The following is a 23691-nucleotide window of genomic DNA, read 5'->3' as shown; positions in this document are numbered from 1 at the left end:
GCTCAGCCTGGTTTGCCCAAAGACACACCACTAATATTTGGCTGAGCCTGGATTCAAACCCAGGTCTGCCTGGCACACAGCCCAGAGCCCGGCCCACGTCGTCCCCGTGGGAGCTGTGGGAAGCCTTGCAGATCATAGTAATCCTCCTCAGCCTCCTCCTAATATTAGGAATAATAGCAGTTATCATTTGCTCCTCGCATACTCAGAAATCTGAACATGTTCTTATTTCATGCTCACAGCAGTCCTATTAGACATGGATTAGCATCCCTGATTTACAGATGAGATTCCCGAGAGGGTCTGATGCCCAAGGAAAGAAGAGCAATGGGGCCGGAAGGCATCATTCTGACTCACACGCTGGGCTGTCTGGTTGCAAAGCCAGTGTCTGCATTGGGGCCCACAGTCGAGGAAGCTACAGGGCCCTTGAGAACCCAGCAATTGGAGAAGCAAGGGTCAAACCTAGGTTGTCGAAGGGACCTGAGACAGCATTTGTGGGCAAGATGATGCAAACACAGTGGGAGCCAGGGCTAGGTGGGCTGTCTGAGGATGCTCTCAGTACCTGCATGTCAATTTTTAAAAAATATATGTTTCTTGATTTCAGAGAGGAAGAGAGAAGGAGAGAGAGAGAGAGAGAGAGAGAGAGGGGAAGGGAGAGAGAGATAGAAACATCAATGATGAGAGAGAATCATTGATTGGCTGCCTCCTGCACGCCCCACACTGGGGATGGAGCCCGCAACCTGGGCATGTGCCCTGACTGGGAACTGAACTGAGACATCCTGGTTCATAGGTTGACGCTCAACCACTGAGCAACACTGGCTTGGCCTGCATGTAAATTCTTGAACTCCAGTTATGGGTCAGGGATGGCTTCCGGGAGAAGGTGGCATCTAAGCTGGGCTGTGGAGGATGGACACGCAGACTCTGCATACGGAGGGCATTGCTGGCACTGGAACCAGCATGCACAGGGAAGTGAGGGTGGACTTACAGATGGTGGAAGTCAGTTGGGCTAAAACAGATCTGGGCAGGGAAGGCTCAAATGTTCACGATCAGAACACTGGGCAGGGCTGGGTCCCCGCCTTCTGTCGCCAGGGAGGAGCCGGGGAAGGAGCCGGAGAGGCTGGGCTCTCCCTGCAAAGCCAGGGAAGCAAAGGGCTCCATTTATGGTTAGGCCACTTTATAAGAATGTGACTTCATTTTTTTTTTTTTAATCTGCACCCAAGGCTATTTTTTCCATTGATTTTGTTTTGTTTGCTTGTTTTGAGAGAGGGAGGAAGGGGGAGAGAGAAACATCGATGTGAGAGAGACACATCGATGGGTTGCCTCCCACATGTGCCCCCTACACACACACACACACACACACACACACACACACGGGGTCCTGGGATCGAGCCTGCAACCGAGGTATGTGCCCTTGATCAGGAATCAAACCGGTGACCCTTCGGTCTGCAGGCTGACGCTGTAACCACTGAGCAGATGTGCCAGGGCTAGATATGTGACTTTGGACAACTCTGTTCAACCCTTGGAAGCCAGGGCCCTCCTCCAATGAAGAGTGTGTGCGTGTGGAGGGGAAAGGTTAGGAGGGTGGCAGGAACACCAAGAGGGATTAGGCTGAGGCTGTGTTGGAAGTAGAACAGCAAGGAATGAGCATCATTGGTGGATTGAAAACACCCCCCAACCCCTTGGCAAAGCCCAGGCCTGAGGGCTTCCAAGCACCGAATGCCAGAGGAAGTGTGGAGTCTGTCTAATTAGAGCTGAACAGCTGATAGAAGGTGCCTGGGCTTCCTGCAGGTCGGTGAGAAGTTGTCAGACCTGCTGGCACCTTAAGCCAAGGTCCGGAGAAGGACTGGCAATGGCTCAAGTTCCCAAAGCTAGCTCTCAGCAGAGCCTGCTTCCCTGCTGTGTGTTCTTGGTGAAGCCACTTAGCTTCTCTGATCCTTATTTGTCTCCTTGTCGGTGAAATGAGGATAATGATTCTGACTTCCTTGGGTGATGAGAGAACTTACAGTAAAGCGATGCTCAGCACCAAACAGTGGTTAACACATTGGAGTGCCCTCTGCCTTCTCCTAGCCCAGTGGTCGGCAAACTCATTCATCCACAGAGCCAAATATCAACAGGACAACGACTGACATTTCTTTGGAGAGCCACATTTTCTAAACTTAAACTTCTTCTAACGCCACTTCTTCAACATAGACCCACCCAGGCCGTGGTCTTTTGTGGAAGAGCCACACTCAAGGGGCCAAAGAGCTGCATGTGGCTCATGAGCCGCAGTTTGCCGACCACGGGCCTAACTTAATCCACTGTCAGTGCTGAATAAGGAAAAAGGTGAAGTGTAGAACTTGACAACAGAGGGGCAGGCAGGAGGGGTCCCAGGCCTGGAGGCACTACCTCTACAGTTAGGGTCAGACTGGAATTGGGAGTGGGGGGGGGGGGCAGGGACCAGGCTGGGGTTGCTAGGCACGCAAGATGGAGAGCTGGAGGAGGTGGCCTGTTGCTAAGGAAGGAGGGAGGGGGAGGGGAGCTGCTGATACCCTTGGAGCTGGGATGTCCCCATGGCAACAGGAGCCGCTGCAACCTCAGGGAGGAGAGGTGGGAGGAGCAGCCATGGCTGGCTCCGCTCCCAGAGGAGGCCTCCCACTCCGGGCCTCAGTGGCCCCATCTGTCCAGCGGGACTTGGGATTAGATCATCTCTCAGATTCTTCCTTGGATTGACCTCCTGGGAATCTGGGGTGGCTGAGACCTCACGCATTCACAAGTGCAAGACACCGCCAGTGCCCAGAGCGGCGCTGCCTCCTCCCCAGCTGCCTGCTGTTGGCTGCTGCCTGGATGCCCGCCCGTCCAGCTGTCCCTTCCCATCGCTTCCTTTGCCTGGAATCTTGTCACTGACAGCCCCGCCCGCCCGCCCGATGTGCTCTGGGGCCCAGCTCCTGTCCTGCCCATTTTGGGAAGCCCTCCCCGCCCGCCTCCTCCCTCCTGGGCTGCTTTGCCTCCGAAGGTCTGAGCTCCCACTGCTATCCCTAGCAATCAGGGCTGCAGCTCATCAAGCCGCTTCAAGGAGCGGGGCTCCACGTGGGACACTTGACAGGCGCAAGCCTTTACAGTAGATCGATGGTGTCATATCGCAGATCCCATTCTACATGACAGTGCCCTGAGAGCTTGTGACTTGTCTGCGCTTCTCTGGGCGCTGTGTGATGGAGCCAGGCCTGGCATGTGGCTCTGTAAGTGCTTCCTCCACCCCCACCCCCCTGGTCGGCCTCCCCCTGGGCCTGAGGTGGGTGTCGGCAACAGCACTTTCTAGGTGATGGCTAAGGCTGTGCTGGGCGCCATGCTGGGTACTTCACCTATTCTCTCATTGAATCCTCACAACAGTCCTACGGGCGTATGTTCTTGTCATTTTACAAATGAGGAAACCGACTAAACTGATTCTCCCCATGGTGGTAGGACTAGAATAGGAATCCAGAGCTGCAGCGACCACACTGTGCTATAGCGGGGTTAACCCAGGAATATTCCAGAAGCCCTGCAGAGCATCCCTTATGTATCAGGCCTGTGTTGTGGGATCCTTGGGGCGAGAGAGAAGGGGGGGTGTTCCAGATTGGGGTGCAAACACAGATGAGCCCCAACAGTAGTATGTGCCCAGGAGAACACGCTGTAAGGATGAGAGTCTGGAGGGGGCAGAGTTGGAATCTGACAGTGGGACAGAGGAGGAGAGAGGTGGGGAAAGTTGGGTGATTTTCCCAAAGAAGGTACCTTTCCAGGAAGCTCACAAGAGACAAGAAGGGGTAAGAGGGCCCCCCCTTCCTGTCTGCATTCCTGTGCCCCCGCCTGGCCCAGCTCCAGGAAGTGGGTGACCCCTAAGCTGGCTGTGTGCCTGGTTGGCACCAAAATAAACCTCTCTCTTCCCCTCCCCTCACTTCTGTCCCCTCTGTCCTGGCTTTAATTAGCAGCCCTGCGGATGAGTCACTTGGTAGTTGGGGAGGGAAGGAGGCTGCGCAGCACCCAGGCAAACCTCCACTCCTGGCCCCAGCCTTTTGGGCAGCACTACTGCATTCATGCATATGGGTGCTCCCTGCCCCTGTGATCACGCATGTGGGTGCTCCCTGCTCCTGTGATCATGCATGTGGGTGCTCCCGGCTCCTGTGATCATGCATGTGGGAGCTCCCTGCCTCTGCATTAATGCATGTGGGAGCTCTCTGCCCCTGTGTTCATGCATGTGGGAGCTCCCTGCCTCTGCATTCATGCATGTGGGAGCTCCCTGCACCTGTGGGTTCATGCATGGGGGTGCTCCCTGCCTCTGCTTTCATGCATGTGGGAGCTCCCTGCCCCTGCGTTCATGCATGTGGGTGCTCCCTGCTGGCCGGCCGGCCCTGAGTGTGTGCTCTGAAGACTGAAGTGGCAGTGCTGCATGCTAGCATGGCCATGCATGTCGGGGTGTCCACATAGAAGCATATCTGATTGTCGCTGCCTTTGTTTCTGTGTGCCACTGGATGTCAATGTGTGTGCGTATGTGGCTTCAGCGGTTGTCTGTGGTAGAAAGTGTCAGGAAATGAGGGAGCATTAGGGGAACAAACACAACTGCTTTATCATTGCATTCACCCCTCCCTACATAAGTGTTCTTTTTTAACATATATTTTTATTTATTTTAGAGAGGAAGAGAGATAGAAACATCAATAATGCGAGGGAGTGAGTCATTGATCGGCTGCCTCCTACAAGCCCCGCACTGGGGATAGAGCCCGGAACCTGGGCATGTGCCCTAACCGGGAATCGAACTGTGACCTCCTGGTTCATAGGTCAGTGCTCTACCACTGAGCCACACTGGCCGGGCCATCAGTGTTCTTCATTCGCTTTTTGTCTGTGCAAGCTCTGCACTTACATGCCCAATTTTCCCTTCTTTTAGCCTGGGTACATTTTGTTTCGGGGAGCAGAAATCCACTCAGACTCAGTCAAGAATGAAGGGTAGGGGGACCTCTTGCAAGGCTACATCGCATGGAATCTAAAAACAGTGCATGAAGTATAGCCTGGCCACACCAGCCAGAAGTGGGACCAAGAAGTCAAGGACCAAAGGACCAAGATTGTGTGCCCTCTTTCTCTGTCTCGGTCTCTCTCCCTTCTTCCTTCTTTCTTTCCTTCCTTCTCTTTCTTTCTTTCTTTCTTTCTTTCTTTCTTTCTTTCTTTCTTTCTTTCTTTCTTTCTTTTCTTCTTCTCCTCCTTCTCCTTCTTCCTCTTCCTCTTCCTCTTCTTCTTCTTCTTCTCCTCCTTCTCCTTCTTCCTCTTCCTCTTCCTCTTCCTCTTCTTCCTCCTCCTCTCCTCCTCCTCCTCCTCCTCCTCCTCCTCCTTCTTCTCCTCCTCCTCCTCCTCCTCCTCCTTTTTCTTCTTCTTCTCCTCCTTCTCCTTCTTCCTCTTCCTCTTCCTCTTCTTCCTCCTCCTCTCCTCCTCCTCCTCCTCCTCCTCCTCCTCCTCCTTTTTCTTCTTCTTCTTCTTTTTCTTCTTCTTCTTCTTCTTCTTCTTCTTCTTCTTCTTCTTCTTCTTCTTCTTCTTCTCTCTCTCTCTCTCTCTCTCTCTCTCTCTCTCTCTCTCTCTCTCTCTCTCACTCTATTTCTGGGGCCTATGTCTTGGCTCTCACCTCTCATGGCTTGCCTGGTCCCTGTCATCTTTTTGTCACTGGCTCCTCTCTCTGATCTGGCTTCCTCTGCTTTCACACACAACCTTCCGGCTTCAGGGTCCACCCCCACATGACCACAGCATTCTGTCTAGCCTATGGCCACACGAGGTGGCAAGGGGCTGTAGGTGAGAGTCAGTCCTCTCTGAAGTGGGTAAGTGGAGAGAGATCAAATGCTTGATACTTGGTCTTCTACAGTGACCACAGCTTTCATGTGTCCCCAGTGAGTTTGGAGCCGGAGTAGCAATCAGCTCAGAGACCCACCCGCAATATAAGATTGCCCATTCATCAGGGTTTTGGTTCCTGCTGTAACGCAAATAGATCTTTGCTCACTATGCTTTCAAATCTCATGCTTTTGCATCCAAACACCCTGTTTCACACACACAAAAAACTCTCCTTATTACCATTGCTCCCAGTAGGTGGTGACTTTCATAGCCTCAAAATGATGGGCATAATGTTACCCATGGTACAGCTGCTACCAAGTTCTTGGTTGCTTGAGGAATTTTTACGTTTTATTAGTGCAGTGACTGAATTTATAGTCACCTGCAGTATGTAATTACAAGCGCACATTATCAATATTATCAGCTTGATGCTTGAGCTTAGTTTTCCATGCATACAAACCCTGCAGTTTTTGCATTAATTACAGAGGGAATTAATGACCCCCTAGACAAGTTTTCACCTATGAGTAAAGAGTTTGGAACCAGTGGTGCCTGTAATGACTGGTCTCCAGGCGCCAGGGCAATGCCTGCAGCTCTGACCTCAGCCCTGGCCTCGAATTCTTCTCCTTGGGAGCCTCCTGTTTCCGGTCTGTCACATAGCAGATGCTGTCGTTATTTCTAATAAAACAGTAAAAATTATACTGTTCACCCAGCTGGTGTGGTTCAGTGGTTGAGCATCATCCTAAGAACCAGGAGGTCACAGTTTGATTCCTGGTCAGAACACATGCCCAGGTTGTGGGCTCGAACCCCAGTTTGGGGCGTGCAGGAAGCAGTCAATCAATGATCCTCATCATTGATGTTTTTCTCTCTCTTTCTCTCTCCCTTCCTCTCTGAAATGAATACCAATAGTAATAATAAAGAACGAAACCAATTATGAAAACAGAGAACATAAAAAAATGATACTTTTCTTATTATTGTTAAAACCATCTTTCCCATATAAATGGTAAACCCGAGTGGGTGAGATCATCCCCAGCTCTAAGCAGTCTCCTTCCCTCCCTTTTTTCACTATTTCAAATATTAACTTTTTTTTTTTTATTTCCAAAATGTCTACTATGTATCAGGCACTGTTAGCACTCAATACATACTATCTTTCATCGTCCTGGCCGCCCTACTAAGTTGTGGTGATCACATTCGCTTTACTAATTGCAAACAAAAGAAAACTGGAGAGGTAAAGTCACTTGTCAGAGGTCATCCATCCATTCATCCATCCGTCCATTCATTCAATCATTCACTTAGGGATGATCTGCCAGGCACTAATGTGCTAAATTGAACGCAGTTGGTCACAATGATGAGTAATAACAGAGTCCAGAGACGTCCTCTGAGGAAACGCGCTGTCTTGTAGGGAAACAGGGAAGGAAACAGACTATTACAGACAATTACAGGGAAGTGCAGGATGCTGTGGGAGCACCTCGGAAATATACCCAACCCAGCCTGAGGGACAGGGCGGTTTCTCCCAGCTGACATCTAAGCTGGGAATTGGAAGATGAGTAGAAGTTAGCCAGCTGAGCTGTGTGTGTGTGGGGGGGGGGGGGGGACGGACGCGGTAGGTGAAGTGGCCAGTGTTGCAGACAGAACAAAAAAACAAAACAAAACGTATGCTAGGGCTGTGGAAGGGGCACTCGGCATTGCATTTGTGAATTACAAAGGCTGTGTGTGCATAGGATGGCCCTGTCCTGACAAGTGGTGTGGAAAGGGGGCTGAAGCAGGGACCCTGGTCAGTGAGACCCAGAGCTGAGGAGCTCCAGGACCCAAGAGCAGTTTCCATGCTTTAGGGTTCTTGGAGACAGGAAGTTTGCATACCAGGCCCTGGAGCCCGCCTGGCCTGCATCAGGCCTGGATTCTAGAGGCCACAGCGCCCTCTAGTGTCCACAAGCCCATCTTGCAGCCTCCATCTCTGGATTGTGTCTGCTACCAACACCTTACTGACTTGTGTGATTGGGTGCCCTGTGTTGAACGATGGGGACACAACAGACAGTGTCGAGAGAAGTACAGGGTGGGAAGGACACAGGGGAGGGGTCAGAGGAGTTTCCCAGAGGATCACAACCTCTGAGAACAAGGGGCAGCTAAAGAGGTAGGGTGGTGGCAGTGGGGCGGGGTGGTGGGGAAGAACCTTTTGAGTGGAGGGAAGGCGCAGGCAAAGATAGGCTGACAGCAGAGTGACTGACAATTGCAAGCACTCATTTCTGGGTGGTGCACAGGGTGAAGATGGGGGAAGGCTGAGACTAGCTGGAGATGGGAGAGGTAGGGGCCAGCTCACAGAAGATTCTAGAATGCTTTGCAGTTGCTCGGCTTAGGCACTTGTGAATGGACTTCTAGAAAGAGCTTCCCTCTTCTTTTGAGATCACAAACCCATCCGGGATCTGATGAAAGCTATACGCTCCCTGGAAACATGCTGTTACACATTAATATTTGTCATACAGCTTCAGTGGCTTCTGAGACACCCCGTGTCCCTATCCGTGAGCCACAGGCTGCCAAACTGTTCTTAGCATACACACTAAAACATTATTGTGGCCTCTTGTATGATTGGGCCCCCGCCCACATCTCTAGGCTCGCCTCTCTTCTCTCAGCTTTTTCCATTCAGCCCCTTTGGCCTCTCGGAAGTTCCTAGAAATACCCCCTCAGGTCCTTTGCCCAAGTTATTTCCTCTGCCTGGAGCCTTCTCTCCTGCTATCTCCGCTTTTGCCCATCTTAACTCTATTAGTTGTTGAACATCTGTTTCCTCTCACTCGAATATAAGCTCCATGAGATCAGGACATGGACTACCCTTAGTCACTGCTTGTCTAACCCCAAGCCCAGTGCCTGGTCCGCAGGCTCTGTGAACAAGGGAATGAAGGCCCAGCCAGTGCCCTGTGGCCAGGTCAACGTCCTCACCCATAATTCCTTCCTCCCTTCAGTCTCTGGCGGGTCATCACATGAGTCTACCTAACATGTTCACATAGTCTGAATTCCAAGAGTGGCCTGGATTAAGAGAGAGATTTTCCTAGCCCTTGTCCCACCCCCAAAACAAACAGCCTTCCCATGAGTCTCTCTGGCTTCTCTGGGAGAAGGGACAGACTCCGGCTCAAGCTGAGATACTTCCTCATGTGCTCATTCATCTCACTGAATCCTCACAAGAACTCGGGAGGCTGGAGTAGCTGCTTGTCTTTTATAGATGAACTACAGGCCTGGTGCACGGATTCGTGTACTGATGGGGTCTCTCAGCCTGGCCTGTGTGATTGGGCCAAAAGCAGCCTGGTGCATGGATTCATCCAGGGTATGTCTGGCCCTTCTCGCCCAGTCCTAATCAGCCGGACCCCAGCAGCAAGCTAACCTACTGGTTGGAGCATCTGCCCCCTGGTGGTCAGCGCGCGTTATAGCAACTGGTCGAACAATCAAACGAACTGTTTTGATTCTCAGAGGGGTTACCTGAAAAAGGTTGACTTGGGATTTGTACTCAGCTCTCCCAGGCACCAAAATGAAGGCTCTTGGCCTCACCAGAGAGGGGAAGGGACTTGCCCAAGGTCACACAGCATCAGCTTTAGGGCCAGGACTGGAATTTTCATCTCTCAGCTCCTGCCAGGCCAAGAGGAGGGTTGGGCCTGAGGTGCAGCTCTTAGCACAGTAACTGCAAATGGGCACCAGGTGCAGCTACGTCAGGAACTAGCGTTGCTAAAGGAGAGAAAGAAAAAACAGGCACTGAGTCCAGAGTCCAGAGAACCAAGGACCTTTAGGGTGGGCAGAGGAGGCCAGAAGGGCCTATAGATGCCAATTTTGTGGTGGATTGGAGGGCCTGTCTCTCTCAGCAGCTTTGGCTTTCTTGAGAGGAACCAGCTGCCCCAGCGGGGAAGCAGGAAGGCTGGCCTGTTGCCTGTGAGCTCTGATTCCTTCTAGATCACTGGCCCCCTGGCCCCTCCCAGGGCTGCCTTCTGCTCAGAACAGCCAGGGGCCTCGGCTCCGGGGCCGTGAAAGGACAGGGATGCTCTGAGCTGGATCTGGGGTGCTGCTCAGGAGCCCACATCCTTTAAATCCTCCACATTCTCCCCTTTGGCCAGCCCCACCCATTCTGTGGCAGGTAATTGGGGAGTCGGGGCCTCAGTTCAAGTCTGCCCAGCTGTGGGAATGTCAGTGAGGCTCTTTTTTCCCCTCCCCAGGCCTCAGTTTCCCTTTCAGTAAGACCAGGTGGGGCCACTTCCTTAGAAAAACAGCCTCTTGATTGGGAAGGGCATTTCTTCTGATGTTTGTCCTTCTCTGCAGGGAGCTTTTCTCTCAGCCAGTGCAGAAAACAACACTGAATGGATGAGGACGCATTGCAGGGCTCAGGAATATTGGCCAGGGCCGGTCTGATTTCCCAAAACGAGTGCTTTGAATTTTACGGGATCCGGAGCATCCCAGAGCAACCAAATGGTCTCTTTAGCCGTGCTCAGGACGACGGTGTGTGCAAAGGCCTCTATGGAAAGGTTGTTGTGTCCACAGGCTGAGGGGACAGAGTCCAGGTTTGGAAATGGCCAGACCAGGTCCTGATCTTGGGGACGTGCCACCTCCTGGCTGTGTGACCTGTGCCCTGCTGCCATCTCCATTTTCTCTTCAGACCAGTCCTGTTGACACATACTTGACAGGGTGCTTGGGTGGAGGTGCACAGAGGGAGCCCAGCCTGGGGTTCGGCCCCTCCGAGCCACTGTGGGCTCACACACCAGCTTCCTCTTACCAGGACTTCCTAAACCTCCCCGGGGAGCAAGGGAAAGAGCAAAGTTTCCAGTTGCAGCCTGGCCTACAGCCCAGCTGGCCTGGCCCCGCCTCTCCGGTTCCTCCTTCTAGGGAAGGGCTGGGGAGGAGGGTTTGGTGTCACGGTGGAGGCACCGCCCAGGGCCAGGGGGCCTGCCCTCCGGACAGGTCCGGATCCATGGAGCCCCCCGGGAGGAGTAGCAGGTAGGAACCCGGGTCCCCGCAACCCCTGCAGCCTGACCCCCTCCCTTCCTGCTCGGGCCTGGACCTGGTCGCTGGGCTGCTGATTCAGCAGCCTCTGGCTTCCTGGTTCCTGGCTCCCCTCTTGGACTCTTGGAGGCCTTTGGCCTGGGGGACGGAGCCAGCTCCAGTGGGCAAGCCCGCAGACATCAGGGGGCCCAGCACCGTAAGGACCCTGGAGGCCCACGCAGGGCAGTCTGTGGCCAGGAGGGGTGTGATTGGTAGCTGGTCCGGGGTGCTAGCCTGGCCCAGCACTGCAGGGCTCCAGATAGCTGCTGAGATTCGTTGATATCAACATTCCAGCAGCCGAAGAGTCTCTGAGTCTCGGGATTAAGGAGATAAGGGGCCGAGGACTTGGGCGGGTGACTGGCACATGGGTAGCAGTTGAGACTGTCATTCTGGCGCTGCCGATGATTCAGAGTCTGATAAGAAGCGTCTCAGATTCCAAGGTTCTAAGACTTGGGTATCCTCCAATGTGCAGCAAGTGATATAGTGGGCAGCTGGCCTAGCCTGCAGCCACATTCTCAGGCCTTTATTTGGGCTCTTGAATGCCGGGCCCTGACCACAGGCAGCCTCCAGGGGCTTATGGGAGGCAGGGGCTGACCAGGAAGGGCCAGCTCCACTACCAGCATCTGCCCCGCGCTGGGTAGGGGCGGAGCCAGCCCCTCAGCCTCACCACCCCGCTGCCACTCCTCCCTTTTCATTCTCTGGACTTTAATCATGGGAAGCAGGAGGCTGAGGGCCTTCGGACCCTGCTGTAGGGGTGGGGACACAGTGCTGGGGGGCGGAGCGTGGGCCCTGCCTGGGACTGGGGGTGCAGCACTGGCCTGGGAAGCTAAGACTTCTGCTCCTTGGAACTAGCCTGTCCTCTGGCTAGCTGGGCCCCACTCGCCCGCTCACCCCCTAGGCCCATCCTGTCACCAAGACCACTGAGACCTTGTCAGCTCTCCTCGGCCCTCTCCTCTCCTCTCCTCTGGCACTCTCTGCCTCTTCCTGTCTTCTCTCTGTGTCCTTTGTCTCGCCCTTTCTCTGTCTTCCTCTTTCTCTGTCTTTCTCCAGTTCTGTCTGACCCTTTTCCTTGTCTCTCAGTTTCTGGCTGTCTCTCTCCCTCTCCCACAGTGTTTCCTCCACCCACCCGGCCTGGGCCCTCCCCCCTCTGGACCCAGCGCTGCTCCTCTCTCCACCCCTCCCCTTACTGTGAGGAGTACCCCATATAAGGGGGAGACCCCTACATATTTTGCCTTTCTCTTTCATCCCCCCTCCTCCTCCCTCTCTTCCCTACTCGTGTGGCGTCTGGTGTGAGGAGGGCTCCCTTCCCCTTCCTGCTGTGGTGTGCCAGCGTCTCCGTGGCCAAGGCCCCCACGGAGTCACCTGGAACACGGGAGGCCCAGCCCGGCTCCTTTGTCTCTGCTGCCCCCTGTTGTCGTTGTGTTCTGTTTGTGGTTCGAGTGCCGTCCTCTCTTTCTTGACTTTGTGGTTTTTTTCTTTTTTTCTTCCTTCCTTCCTTCCTTCCTTCCTTCCTTCCTTCCTTCCTTCCTTCCTTCCTTCCTTCCTTCCTTCCCTTTCTCCGTTTCCTCCCTCCTTTCCTCCTTCTTGCCTCCCTGCCTCGCACCCCTCCTCTTCCATCCCCTATCCTCCATCCCCCATGCCTCTCATCTTCCCTTTCCCCCTCCCCCGCCCGCTCGCTCACCTCACTGTCCCCATTCCCACCCTGCCTCTCCCCCACCCTCCCTGTCTCTCTCTGTCTCTCTTTCTCTGTCTCTCGCTGTCTCTCAGGTCCACAGCGTCTCATACTCTACACCAGTATTGCTGCCCTACTCAGGTTCTTGACTCCATGAAGCTTACCCCCTCAGGCAGGCTGGCAGAGAGCAGGTAAGAGCTAGACCCACCCCTCCCCCAATCCTTCACCGGTGCAGACCAATAGGCAAACACATTGCCACCCCCTCCCCTTGTCTCCCTCTAGCCCCTGGAGTGACTGTGGCATGGGTGGCAGAGCGCGTGAGGAGAATGATTGGGATACCAGGCTAGGAGACCAAAGAGGACATTGAGCACCTGTTTATCGTTTGTCCTGCCTTCAAATTTCTTCCCCAGATACCTGTCACCAAAAGCAGGAGTGTTCGGCCCTAGAATATAGAACACTTGAGCTGTTTTCAAAGGATGAGTAAGAGTTTGCCATTTGGATAAGACAGGGAAGGGTATTTAGGCAGAGGGAACAATCTGCCCACACCTTGGGAGAACATTCTTTCCAAGTTAATTGGAAAACACATTTTACATTTTCTAATTATAATGCAATAAAATGAGATATTAATAGCCATGGCAAAAGGCTAGGCCCATTTGAAAGTTTAAAAATAATTATGTTAAAGAGGAAAGAAGAGGTGAATTTATGGACTATTTAGGATAAATGCCAATGAGAATACTGTATATCAAGGCCTATGGAATATGCCTATGGGCTTCCCAGAGGAAAATGTGTGGTCTTAAATGCTTTTACCAGAGAACAAGACAGTTTAAATTGAGTGAACTAATTATTCCACTCAAGAATGTAGAAAAAGAACAGCCAAGTGAAAGCAGAATAAAATAATTACTGTAGATAAAAGCCAGAAATTAGTGAAATAGAAAACAAAAGATTTGATTGACTAAGAGGTAGGTTTTGAAAAGGCCAGTAAACTGGACAAATTGTCCTCTGGCAAGAAAACATAAAATAATCTATGATAAAAGCAATTTAACCACAGATTCTGAGGAGGCAATGCATGTCATAAGAAAATGCTTTGCATAATTTTATGCCAGTAAATGTGAAAATCTAGATGAAATGGGTGGTATTGTAGGAAAATATAAATTACCAAATGACTTTAAGAAGTGGCAGAAAACCTGAGCAGAATAGAATAAGTTTAAAAAGCGGCCAAAAAGTTTTCTCCTCAGAAATAATACCAGGCCCAATTGGTATGGAAGTTCTATAGAATCTTGAATGATTCAATGATAATAGGAAAAGATTGACAGCTTCCCAGTTCATTCCAGAAGGCTAGTGTGTGTATACACACACAGACACACACACACACACACTAGAGGCCCAGTGCATGAATTCATGCACCAGTGGGATCCCTCAGCCTGGCCTGTGGGATCAGGCAGAAACTGGCTCTTCAATATCCCCCGAGGGGTCCCAGATTGTGAGGGGTGCAGGCCAAGCTGAGGGACCCCACCGGTGCAGGTGCACATTCGGGGCCGGGGAGGGACATGGGAGGTTGGCCAGCCAGGGACGGACTGCAGGAAGGCTCCAGGGCATGTCTGGCCCATCTTGCTCAGTCCCACCGGACCCCAGCAGCAAGCTAGCCTACAAGTCAGAGCATCTGCCCCCTGGTGGTCAGTGCACATCATAGTGACTGGTCAACCAGTTGACTGTCTGACCCCTAGTGGTCAGTGCACGTCATAGTGAGCAGTTGAGCAGCTTAGCATATTATGCTTTGATTGGTTGAACAGCCTACTGATCGACCAGACACAGCATATTAGGCTTTTATTATATGGGATATAAAAATAATAAAAAAAAAATAAAATAAACAGAAGGTTAGTATAGCCTGAACCAATTTGGCTCAGTGGATAGTGTTGGCCTATAGACTGAAGGGTCCCAGGTTGATTCCCGTCAAGGGCATGTACCTTGGTTGCAGGCACATCCCCAGTAGGGAGTATGCAGGAGGCAGCTAATCCATGTTTCTCTCTCATCAATGTTTCTAACTCTCTATCCCTCATCCCTCCTCTCTGTAAAAAATCAATAAAATCTATATTTTTTTTAAAAAGCTAGTATAATTGTACAGGTTTAGGCAAAAAGAGGAAAACTATAGTCTAATCTCACATATTAATAGAGTAACAAATAGCCAAAACCGGTTTGGCTCAGTGGATAGAGTGTCGGCCTGCGGACTAAAGGGTCCCAGGTTCGATTCCCGTCAAGGGCATGTACCTTGGTTGCAGGCACATCCCCAGTAGGGGATGTGTAAGAGGCAGCTGATTGATGATTCTCTCTCATCAATGTTTCTAACTCTCTATCCCTCTCTCTTCCTCTCTGTAAAAAATCAATAAAATCTATTTTTTTTAAAAATAGAGTAACAAATATTTTAATTATCAAACTGAATCCATCAGTGTATTAAAAGATGAATGTCTCATGACAAAGGAAGGCTTGTCCCAGTAGTGCAGGGATTGTTCAACATTGGGAAAGATGTTATTGTAATTAATTGCATTAATAGATTCAAGAGAAAGATCATATAACTATTTCCATAAATGCTAGGGAAAAAAATCATCTGGTAAAATTACATATTCATTCATTCATTCATTCATTCATTCATTCATTCTTTATTGATTAAAGTGCTACACATGTCTCCTTTTTCCCCCCATTGACCTACATATTCATTCTTGATTTAAAAACTCCTAGTGTCTTAGTTATCTTGCTGCATTGGGGTAATTTGTTACACAGTAATAGATAACTACTACAGTAAGCTAGGAATCAATTAAAACTTCCTGAACTTGGTAAAGAATTTTTGTCAGAAACCAAAGACAATCATCAAATATAACAGGGAAGTACTAGGTAAATTTCCATTAAATTCAGGAACAAAATAAGGATGACTGCTATCACTGTCATTAGCCATTGTTTTTCTGGAAGTTAAACCAATGGGATTTAAAAAAAGAAATAAGTGGTATAAATATTAGAAACAGTCAGAGTTAGCGTGATTTGAAGATCATATGGGTGTCAACTTAGATAAACAGAATAAAGCAAAAAATTATACAACTAATAGGGAAATTCGGTGAGATGGGTAGATACAGGAAAACATACACCTAAATAACTTCTCTGAATGCTAGCAATAACTAATTAGAAGACATAATAGAAAAAGATTTCATTCACAATAACAAAAAAATTATAAAATCCCTAGAATTTACAAGAAATGTGAAAGTTTTCTATAGAAAACTATAAAAGTTCACACACACACACACACACACACACATACACACAAACACACACACACACAAAACAACTATAAAATTTCATCAAAGGCTGTAAGGAACTTGAATAAATCAAGAGTACTGTCCTATTTCTGGATGGGAAGATTCAACAAGGTAAAAATGACATCCCCCCGAATTTGGTCAAAAGGTTCTATGCATTTCTCATTCAAATTTCAGTGGTATTTTCTTTGAGAATTGGGCAATTGGATTTTGAAGTTCGTTTGGAAGAGTAAATGCCCATGAATTACTAAGAAAAGTTTTTTAAAAGAACAATAAGGGGGGGACTTGCCCTAGTTGATACAAAAAATTTACCATAAAACTGCAATAATTAGAAATCATCACAAAAACAGAAGAATACATAAATGGAACACAATAGAGAGTTTAGAAACAAATCTAAATGTTCGTATGGGAATTTAATTTAGGATAAAGAACACATTTCAAATCAGTGAGATGAGTCAGTAAATGGGATGGGATTATTGGCCACCACTTGGAAAAAATTAAATTAAACCCTTACCTCATACATAAACAAATACAAAAAAATAAAGCTGTAAAACTACCAAAGGAAAATCCAGATTTTTTTTTTCATATTTTTGTCAATGTAGGAATTTTATTTTTTGCCTCCATGTGTTCTTTTTAAAAACTTTATTTTTATTGTTAACTCCACCTGGCCCCCACCCCACCCCCTCACCCCAGGCATTCACTGTACTATTGTTTGTGTCCCTGAGCTATGCATATATGCATAATATGCATATAAATTCTTAAGTTAATCTCTTCCCTTGGCCCCCGCCCCCATTTCCCTCTCAGATCTATCAGAATATTTAGTATTAGGGTAGAAAAGCCTTTCTGAGCATGACTTAAAAACCCATAAGCCATAAAGTAAAGAGCAGTAATTTCAACTACATTAAGGTTAAGAACTTTGGTGTGGAGAAGGATGCTATGTACAAAGTAGAAGCATGAACAACAGGCTAGGAGAAAGTATTTGTTACATAGATATCAGGCAAAGGTTCCTATCTGTGTTGGTATCTATATTGTCTCCTGGAAATCAATAAGAAAAAAGGAAGCCCTCACCGGTTTGGCTCAGTGGATAGAGCATCGGCCTGTGGACTCAAGGGTCCCGGGTTCGATTCTGGTCAAGGGCATGAACCTTGGTTGAGACACATCCCCAGTATGGGGTGTGCAGAAGGCAGCTGGTCAGTGTTTCTCTCTCATAAATGTTTCTAGCTCTCTATCCCTCTCCCTTCCTCTCTGTAAAAAATCAATAAAATATATTTTTTTAAAATAAATAAAGAGATTACATCCTATTTAAAAAGGAAAAAACGTGTAGAACCCATTTAAAATGGAGAAATAACATGATTTGAAAATTCAGGGAAGAAATAGACAATAGCTAATGAATGAGAAAGAATGCTCAAGCTTACTAAAGCCAAAAAAAATGTAACTAAAACAACAATGAAGCATCAATTTGGAAGGACTAAAACTTAAAATATTGAAAGGGATGTGAGGAAACAGAACCTCTCACCTTGATTGGAGTGCAAATTGGTACCATTGTTTTAATGGGACAATTTTATTAGTTGCTGCCAGAATCTTAAATGTCATATACTAGTACTTCCAAGCTAGGAACCATGTTTTAAAGCTACATTTCTCTAATGTTTTACTACTGTATGGACCCCAATTTGACTAGCAGAGAGAGGCTTTCCTGAAATACCTCAATTCCAACTGCAAATCTAAGTCATCCTTTATCATATATCCTTAAAGGATAGCATTCTCAACCAGCTCTTGTTTTTTTAATGTTTTTCTATTGATTTCGAGAGAGGAACGGAGAAGGAAAGATAGAAACATCAATGATGAGACAGCACACCCCTCCCCCGACTGCCACTGGGGATTGAGCTGCAACCCAGGCATGTGTCCTAACCAGAAATTGAACTGTGACCTCTTGGTTCATGGGAAAACGCTCAACCACTGAGCTACACCGACTGGGCTCAACCAGCTCTTAATGAAAAGCTTGCATGACGTAATGCTTCTCATGATAAAAACAGGATTACATTAGCAGGAATACTCTATTTGTATTTCGTCTGTAAAAGTGTTAAAGCAACAGAAATAACTTCTTATCTACATTTTAAACAAAATGTTCATTTCTTTGGCCCAGCAATTCAATGTTTAGGAATTTGTCATTCAAAACTACTTCCAGACATATGCAAAGATATTCATTGCACCATTGTTTGTAATAGCGAAAAATTAAAACTACCTGAACGTCCATCACTAAGGAACAGCTTTTCCTTCATGATCCATCCATACTATGGATTACTCTGTAGCAAATCAAAAGAAAAAGATTTATCTTAATACACTGGCATGGAAAGATCTCGAAGACTTATTATTATATTAAAAAAAAAAAAAAAAAGCAAGTTGCAGAACAGGGTTTATAGTATGCTCCCATTCTTGTAAGGAAAACAAAATCCCCATAACAACGAGGGCATGTTATACGCACCCTGTCACAATTTCAAAAGCATTGGCCTATTTCTTTGGTGCCATTTCCTTGTTTTTACTAACTCATTTCCCTTCTCCTCTATATCTTTTTCCTGTATCCACTGTTCAGATCTTGCTTCTCTTTTTAATAACTAGCTGAAAGACCACCTCATTCATTTAGCAAACGTTTGTCCTGCCTCCCCTTGGTTAGGCCTTGTGCTGAACCTTGGTTGGATATGGGAGTGAACTGTATCTAGTTCTACCATGAGGGAGTTCAAGTTTTAGAAGGGAGAGAGACACATAGACAATGACAGTGGAGTATGGTTTGGGATGGGACAGAGTAGGCTCAGAGGAGAGCACCTAATCTTTCTATATCCTACAGGAGCGGACATGTATATTGAGTGTTGAAATAGTAATAGTTTTCCTTCTTCCCCCATCCTTGCCAGAAATAGTTGCCCACTTTTGGGATGACCTAATGGGGGAACAATGGTTGAGTCAGTACCTTTTTTCAAGTCCAAGTTTGGCCACTTATCAACTCTATGACTTGGGGCAAGACATTTAACATCTGAGCCTCTGTTTCCTGTCTGTGTAATGAGGATAATGTCTTAGTTATCTTTCAGGGCTGATTGGAGATGATAAAAGTAAAACTCCTGGGTGACTATCAATTCTTGAAGGGCAGTGACTATCTGTGTTTTGTTTTCCTCATGGTCAAGTGTGTAGCATTGGATTAGATGGGATCTAAAGTCTGTACGTGTCTGTGGATGGTTCTGGAGAAAAGGATGGCCTGGCCATACTGGGGCTCTGGGATGAGGCTGAAAGTAGTCCATGGATGGAGGGGATTGTACGGAAAGAAGGAAGAACCAGTCCCTGGCCTTACATGAAGGTGACACAGGAGGGAAAGTCAAAATAGGAGGCTCTGGGAAATGGAGCCCAGGCAGGGCATTCTGGCCTGAGGTCTTGGTCCTGTTTTGTTTTGTTGTTGTTGTTTTAATATATTTTTATTGATTTTAGAGAGGAAAGGAGAAGGAGAGAGAGATAGAAACATCAGTGATGAAAGAGAATCATTGATTGGCTGCCTCGGGCACACCCCTTACTGGGAATCCAGCCCGCAACCCTGGCATATGCCCAACTGGGAATAGAACTGTGACCTCCTGGTTCATAGGTTGATGCTCAACTATTGAGCCACGCCAGCTGGGCTGGTGTTTTCTGTTTTGGTTTTTTCTTTGCTGATGCCATCTCTCAATCTCACAGTCCAGGGCAGGGAGGCATGGTGGAGCAATACTTGCATTGGCGCCAACACATCTCCATTTCAATCCCAACTCTGTCACTCACTAGCTGAACCGCTCACTTCACATCTCTTAGCCTACCTCCTTATCTGTTAAAAAGGACACAATACTGCCAGCATCATGGGGTTTATTTATTGAAGAGTAGATGAGATCATAACTAGAACTCCCCTCGCTGAGTGCCTAGCACACAATGGGTACTCAAAACAGTGTAGCAGTTGTTAGTATTCATTTCAGGGGACACTTATGGCGTTCTGCTGTGGCTACAGGCTGTGCTGGGTAATGGTTCTTGCCATCCACAAGTTCCCAGTCAGTTGGGGAGACTGAGAAAAGCTATAAGAAAGGAGAGCACAGAGGGCTGTGGAAACCCAGAGGAAGGGATCTGGCCCCGGCTAGGTCTGATACAGGTGCACTCAGCCTAAGAGCTAAGCCTCAGAGGATGTGTAAGAGTTAGCTAGGGACAAAAGGGTGAAGTGTGGAAGAACAGTCCAGGCAGCAGGAACAGTATATACAAAAGAACCTGGATGTTATTGGGTAGAGCCAGAGCTTCTTAACCTGGAGCGTGTGGACCCCAGAGGGGCTTCAAATGGCCCATGAGCCTCCTGAAACTGAATGAAAAATGTGTGTGTATACCTCTGTGTATTTTTTTTTTTTTGTCAGGGAGATGGTTAATGACTTTCATTAAATGCATAAAGGGTTTGTGTTTCTCCCAAGAGGTTAAGAATCAGTGTTTCTGGTGACGAACTGTCATGTGCATGGCTTATAAATAGGAGAGGAATTTAGTAACATTTGTCATTTAGAAACATCACATTCGCAGTATGAAAAATGGATTCTGTGCATGGAGGCCAGCTGGAAGACCCAAACTGGAGTGTTAGCATAGAAAAATGGATTTGAGCAGGGCTGCTGTTGCACTTCTCCATGGGCACCATTCACATAGAAGCATTTTAACTGCAAATTAGGGAATCTAAATCCTTTGAGAGTTATTAATGAAATAGCACCAATAGAGGTTGAGGAAAGAGAGGAGTCAAGGATGGTGTTAGCAGAGGTCCAGGGGGGCAGAGTCCAGGGTAATAGTGCAGGAGGAAAAGGGAACCCCTATTAGTGCTAGCCCAGCCCCAAACGTCTTTGGTCCCAGATGTAACTACTACCTTCCATCCTACTCCTGATGCTTGGAGATCCTGAGGGACATTGGAGACACTTCTCTATGGATTTTGGAGAGGAATTACATCTGGTTTGTGAATTTTCTGAAGAAAGTAGTGTCTGAGCCGGTTCATAAAGATTGTGAGAGGTACAAGTGGGAGAGGGTGCTCTGAGCATGTAAACAAAGACCTGGAGGTAAGAAATGGAGAAACTAAACATTGGCGTGTGTCAAGATTAGACATGCTTCAAACAGCTGTCTGGGGAATCCAGGCTTCTTTTTGGTGGTAGGCAGCTGGAGAGCCATGAGCAGGGAAAATGACACGATCAAATAAGCACTTTAGAATGAAGGGAAACTAGGGTGGAGGCTGTTGTAGTAACCCAAGAGAGAGATAAGCTAAGGTAGTGACAACGGGAAGGGAGCAGAGGAGGTGGATTTGAGAGGTGATTGGGAAGAAGAGAGGACCGGAGTTAAAGACTAAAAAGATAATGGGTGGGGGTGGGAGGTGGAGATGACCGAGGGTGGAGGTCACAGGAAGCGCTAGCGTTCAGACCTGGCAATGCATTCATCCACTGGACAAATATTTATTGAGTCCCAGGCACTGTGCTGAGGATTAGGAGATAGCACTGAACAAAGCAGATGCCTGTCTTGATAGATCTTACAGTGGGTGAGACAGATAATTCATAAGTAAACAACTAATATATATAGGCTGTGTCTGGTGCCACACCTATTTTGGGGAAGAATATCAGTGCAAAAGCCCTGAGGCAAGTGCGCTCATTATGTTGGAGATACATTAGAGAGACCAATATGATTGCAGAGGGAGCAAGGAGCAAGAAGAGTAGAAAATGAGGCGGTAGAGGGCAGGTGATGTATTTATAGCTTTTGGGATCTAATGAGCAGGTAGAATAAACAGGATTTGGTCACTGGAATTGCTAAGGGAGCAGGAAGAATCTAGGGTGACTCCCAGGTGTGTTCTGGGCTTGGGCAACTGGATGAATGGTGGTGTCTTTGGTAAAATGGGAAATGCAGGAAGGTATGTTTGTGGTGGGAAGATGGTGAGTTAGAGGTGAGTTCTGAAGGCCCTAAGGGCCAACCTGGTGGAGCTTCCAGCAAACCTTAGGCAAGATGGGTCTGGGACCCAGGAGAGAGACCATGCCAGAGAGAGAGCTGCAGGGATCCTCAGCGATACCTGAAGTTATGCAATGGAATGAGATCAGTGACAGAGTGTGGAATGAAAGAGAACAGCACCAGAGCAGAGCTGGGTAAGAGGTACTAACACATAAGGAACGGGGAGAGGAAGAAGAGCTGGGGTGGGCAGAGAAGTAGGAGGAAAACCAGCAGGGAGTAGGCTCACTGAAGCAGAGGAAGGAAAGAGCCCTCTGTACACTGGAGGGGCTTGTTAAAGAGTGGCAAATGGTACAGTTGCGGAAGGAAGATGAGGGTGGAAGAGAGTCTGTTGGCTTTCACCACTAGGAGGTCCTGGGCGACCTTCCTGAGAGCAGTTTCCATGGCGTGGTGGGCGCATGAGGCAGATTGCAGTGGGTTGAAGAGCTTGTGGGAGGTACTGAAGTGGAGATGGCCAGTGTAGACGAATTTCTCAAGAAGTTTAGCTGTGAAGAGGAGAGAGGGGCAGTAAGTGCTAGAGGGAGATGTGGGGGCAGATAGAGGGTTTTTTATTCCCAGATGGGAGAGACTTGAGCTTCTATAAATGTTGGTAGGAAGGAGGCACCGAGAGGGAGAGGTTGAAATACAGAAGGGAGAGGGGATGATTGCTGTGGAGGAGGTAGCAGGGGTGGGTTCCAGAGCCCAGGTGGAGGGACTGGCCTTAAATAGCATAGGGAAGGAAAGCAGAGGTGGTGGTGATAGTGGGGCGAGGGAAATACAAGGGCATTGAGAGAATTGGTGAAAGAAATGCTTCAGGAAAGTTCAAAGCAATAAATGGGGATTCCTGGCCAAGGGCATGGATGCTGGAGCTAGGAGGAAGCAAAGAATACTTTTGCTTGAAAGTCAGGAGGGCTTCCTGCAGGAAGCAGCATTTGAGCTGGGCCATGAAGTTCAGATGGGATTTCAATAGGTAAAGATCTGGGCAGAAGGAAGAAATAGAATTAGCAAAGGCATAGAGGCGTGAAGAGACTGGACATGCTGATGAAATCATGAACAAGCTAGTTTGATGAAGGCTTGGCATGAGTGAGCAGGATAACATTGATGTCATTGATAATGACAAGTAATAATAAGTTACCATGTATGAAGCACCAGACCCACCCTGTGGTAGGTGCTTTACATACTTGAATTTATTTAATCCCACCAAGCCCTGAGGAATAGCTATTTCCTCATTTTGCAGACAAGGAAAATAAGTCCTAGAGAAGTGAAGAAATAGACCCAAGTTCATCCAGCTAGAAGGTGGTGACCTGGTAATGAAAACTCAGGTCAGTCTGACTCTAAAGTCCAAGGAGTTGGGAGCCAAAGTGGGTGTCTGAGCAGAAGAGATTCAAAGGTGGGCTTCAGGAAGGCTAATGTGGTCCAAGAGGGTAGGAAGGAGAAATCAGGAAATGGCTGCCGTGTCAGGGTGAAGAGTAGCAGGGGCCTGGCCTGGATAGGAGGGAAGTGAGCAGAAGGCCTAGAAGATTATTTGTTCCTCATGACAGCTTTGAGAGATGTGGAGCCTGCTTCTCCTTTTATAGATGAGGAATGGGAGACTCAGAAAAGGGCAGCTACTTGCTCGGGACTTGAGCCCTAGTTCATGTGATTCTGTTGACTCAGGGGCTCTGTGGAACAATGTGTCAGAGGGAATTCTGACTACGAGGAGGGTGTGTGTGCAAGCGTGCCTGCGTGCGCATGTGTGCGTGTGAGCGTGCTGCGTGTGAGTGTGAGCGTGCCTGCGTGTGTGTGTGTGTGTGTGTGTGTGTGTGTGTGTGTATGCTTGTCTGTCTGTGAGATGGACAGCAGTGCCTTCCCTTGCCTATCCTCTTTCCTTCCACCTCTTCCCAATCCTCCAATTTCCTGGATTCCATACCTACTGCCTCT

General features: G+C 48.3%; 1 protein-coding gene across 7 annotated transcripts in view; it reads left to right on the top strand.

The window, feature by feature from the left end:
* IQSEC2 (IQ motif and Sec7 domain ArfGEF 2) overlaps positions 1-23691 on the top strand; it is an 86768-nt gene that overhangs the window by 30108 nt on the left and 32969 nt on the right. For 3 of the 7 annotated variants that reach the window (XM_084871012.1, XM_084871016.1, XM_084871017.1), the window contains exon 3: positions 12583-12678. The exons of 1 other annotated variant lie outside the window; for it this stretch is intronic. In XM_084871012.1, coding sequence (XP_084727138.1) covers positions 12583-12678 — 96 coding nt within the window. Of the gene's footprint in view, positions 1-10423; positions 10771-12582; positions 12679-23691 lie in introns of those variants that run through there. 3 more of the 7 variants (XM_084871018.1, XM_084871014.1, XM_084871015.1) reach the window with 3 other exon arrangements.

This window comes from Pipistrellus hanaki (genome assembly GCF_964339955.1).
Source record: "Pipistrellus hanaki genome assembly, chromosome: X".
NCBI lineage: Eukaryota > Metazoa > Chordata > Mammalia > Chiroptera > Vespertilionidae > Pipistrellus > Pipistrellus hanaki.
This window is presented reverse-complemented; position numbering and strand designations above follow the sequence as displayed.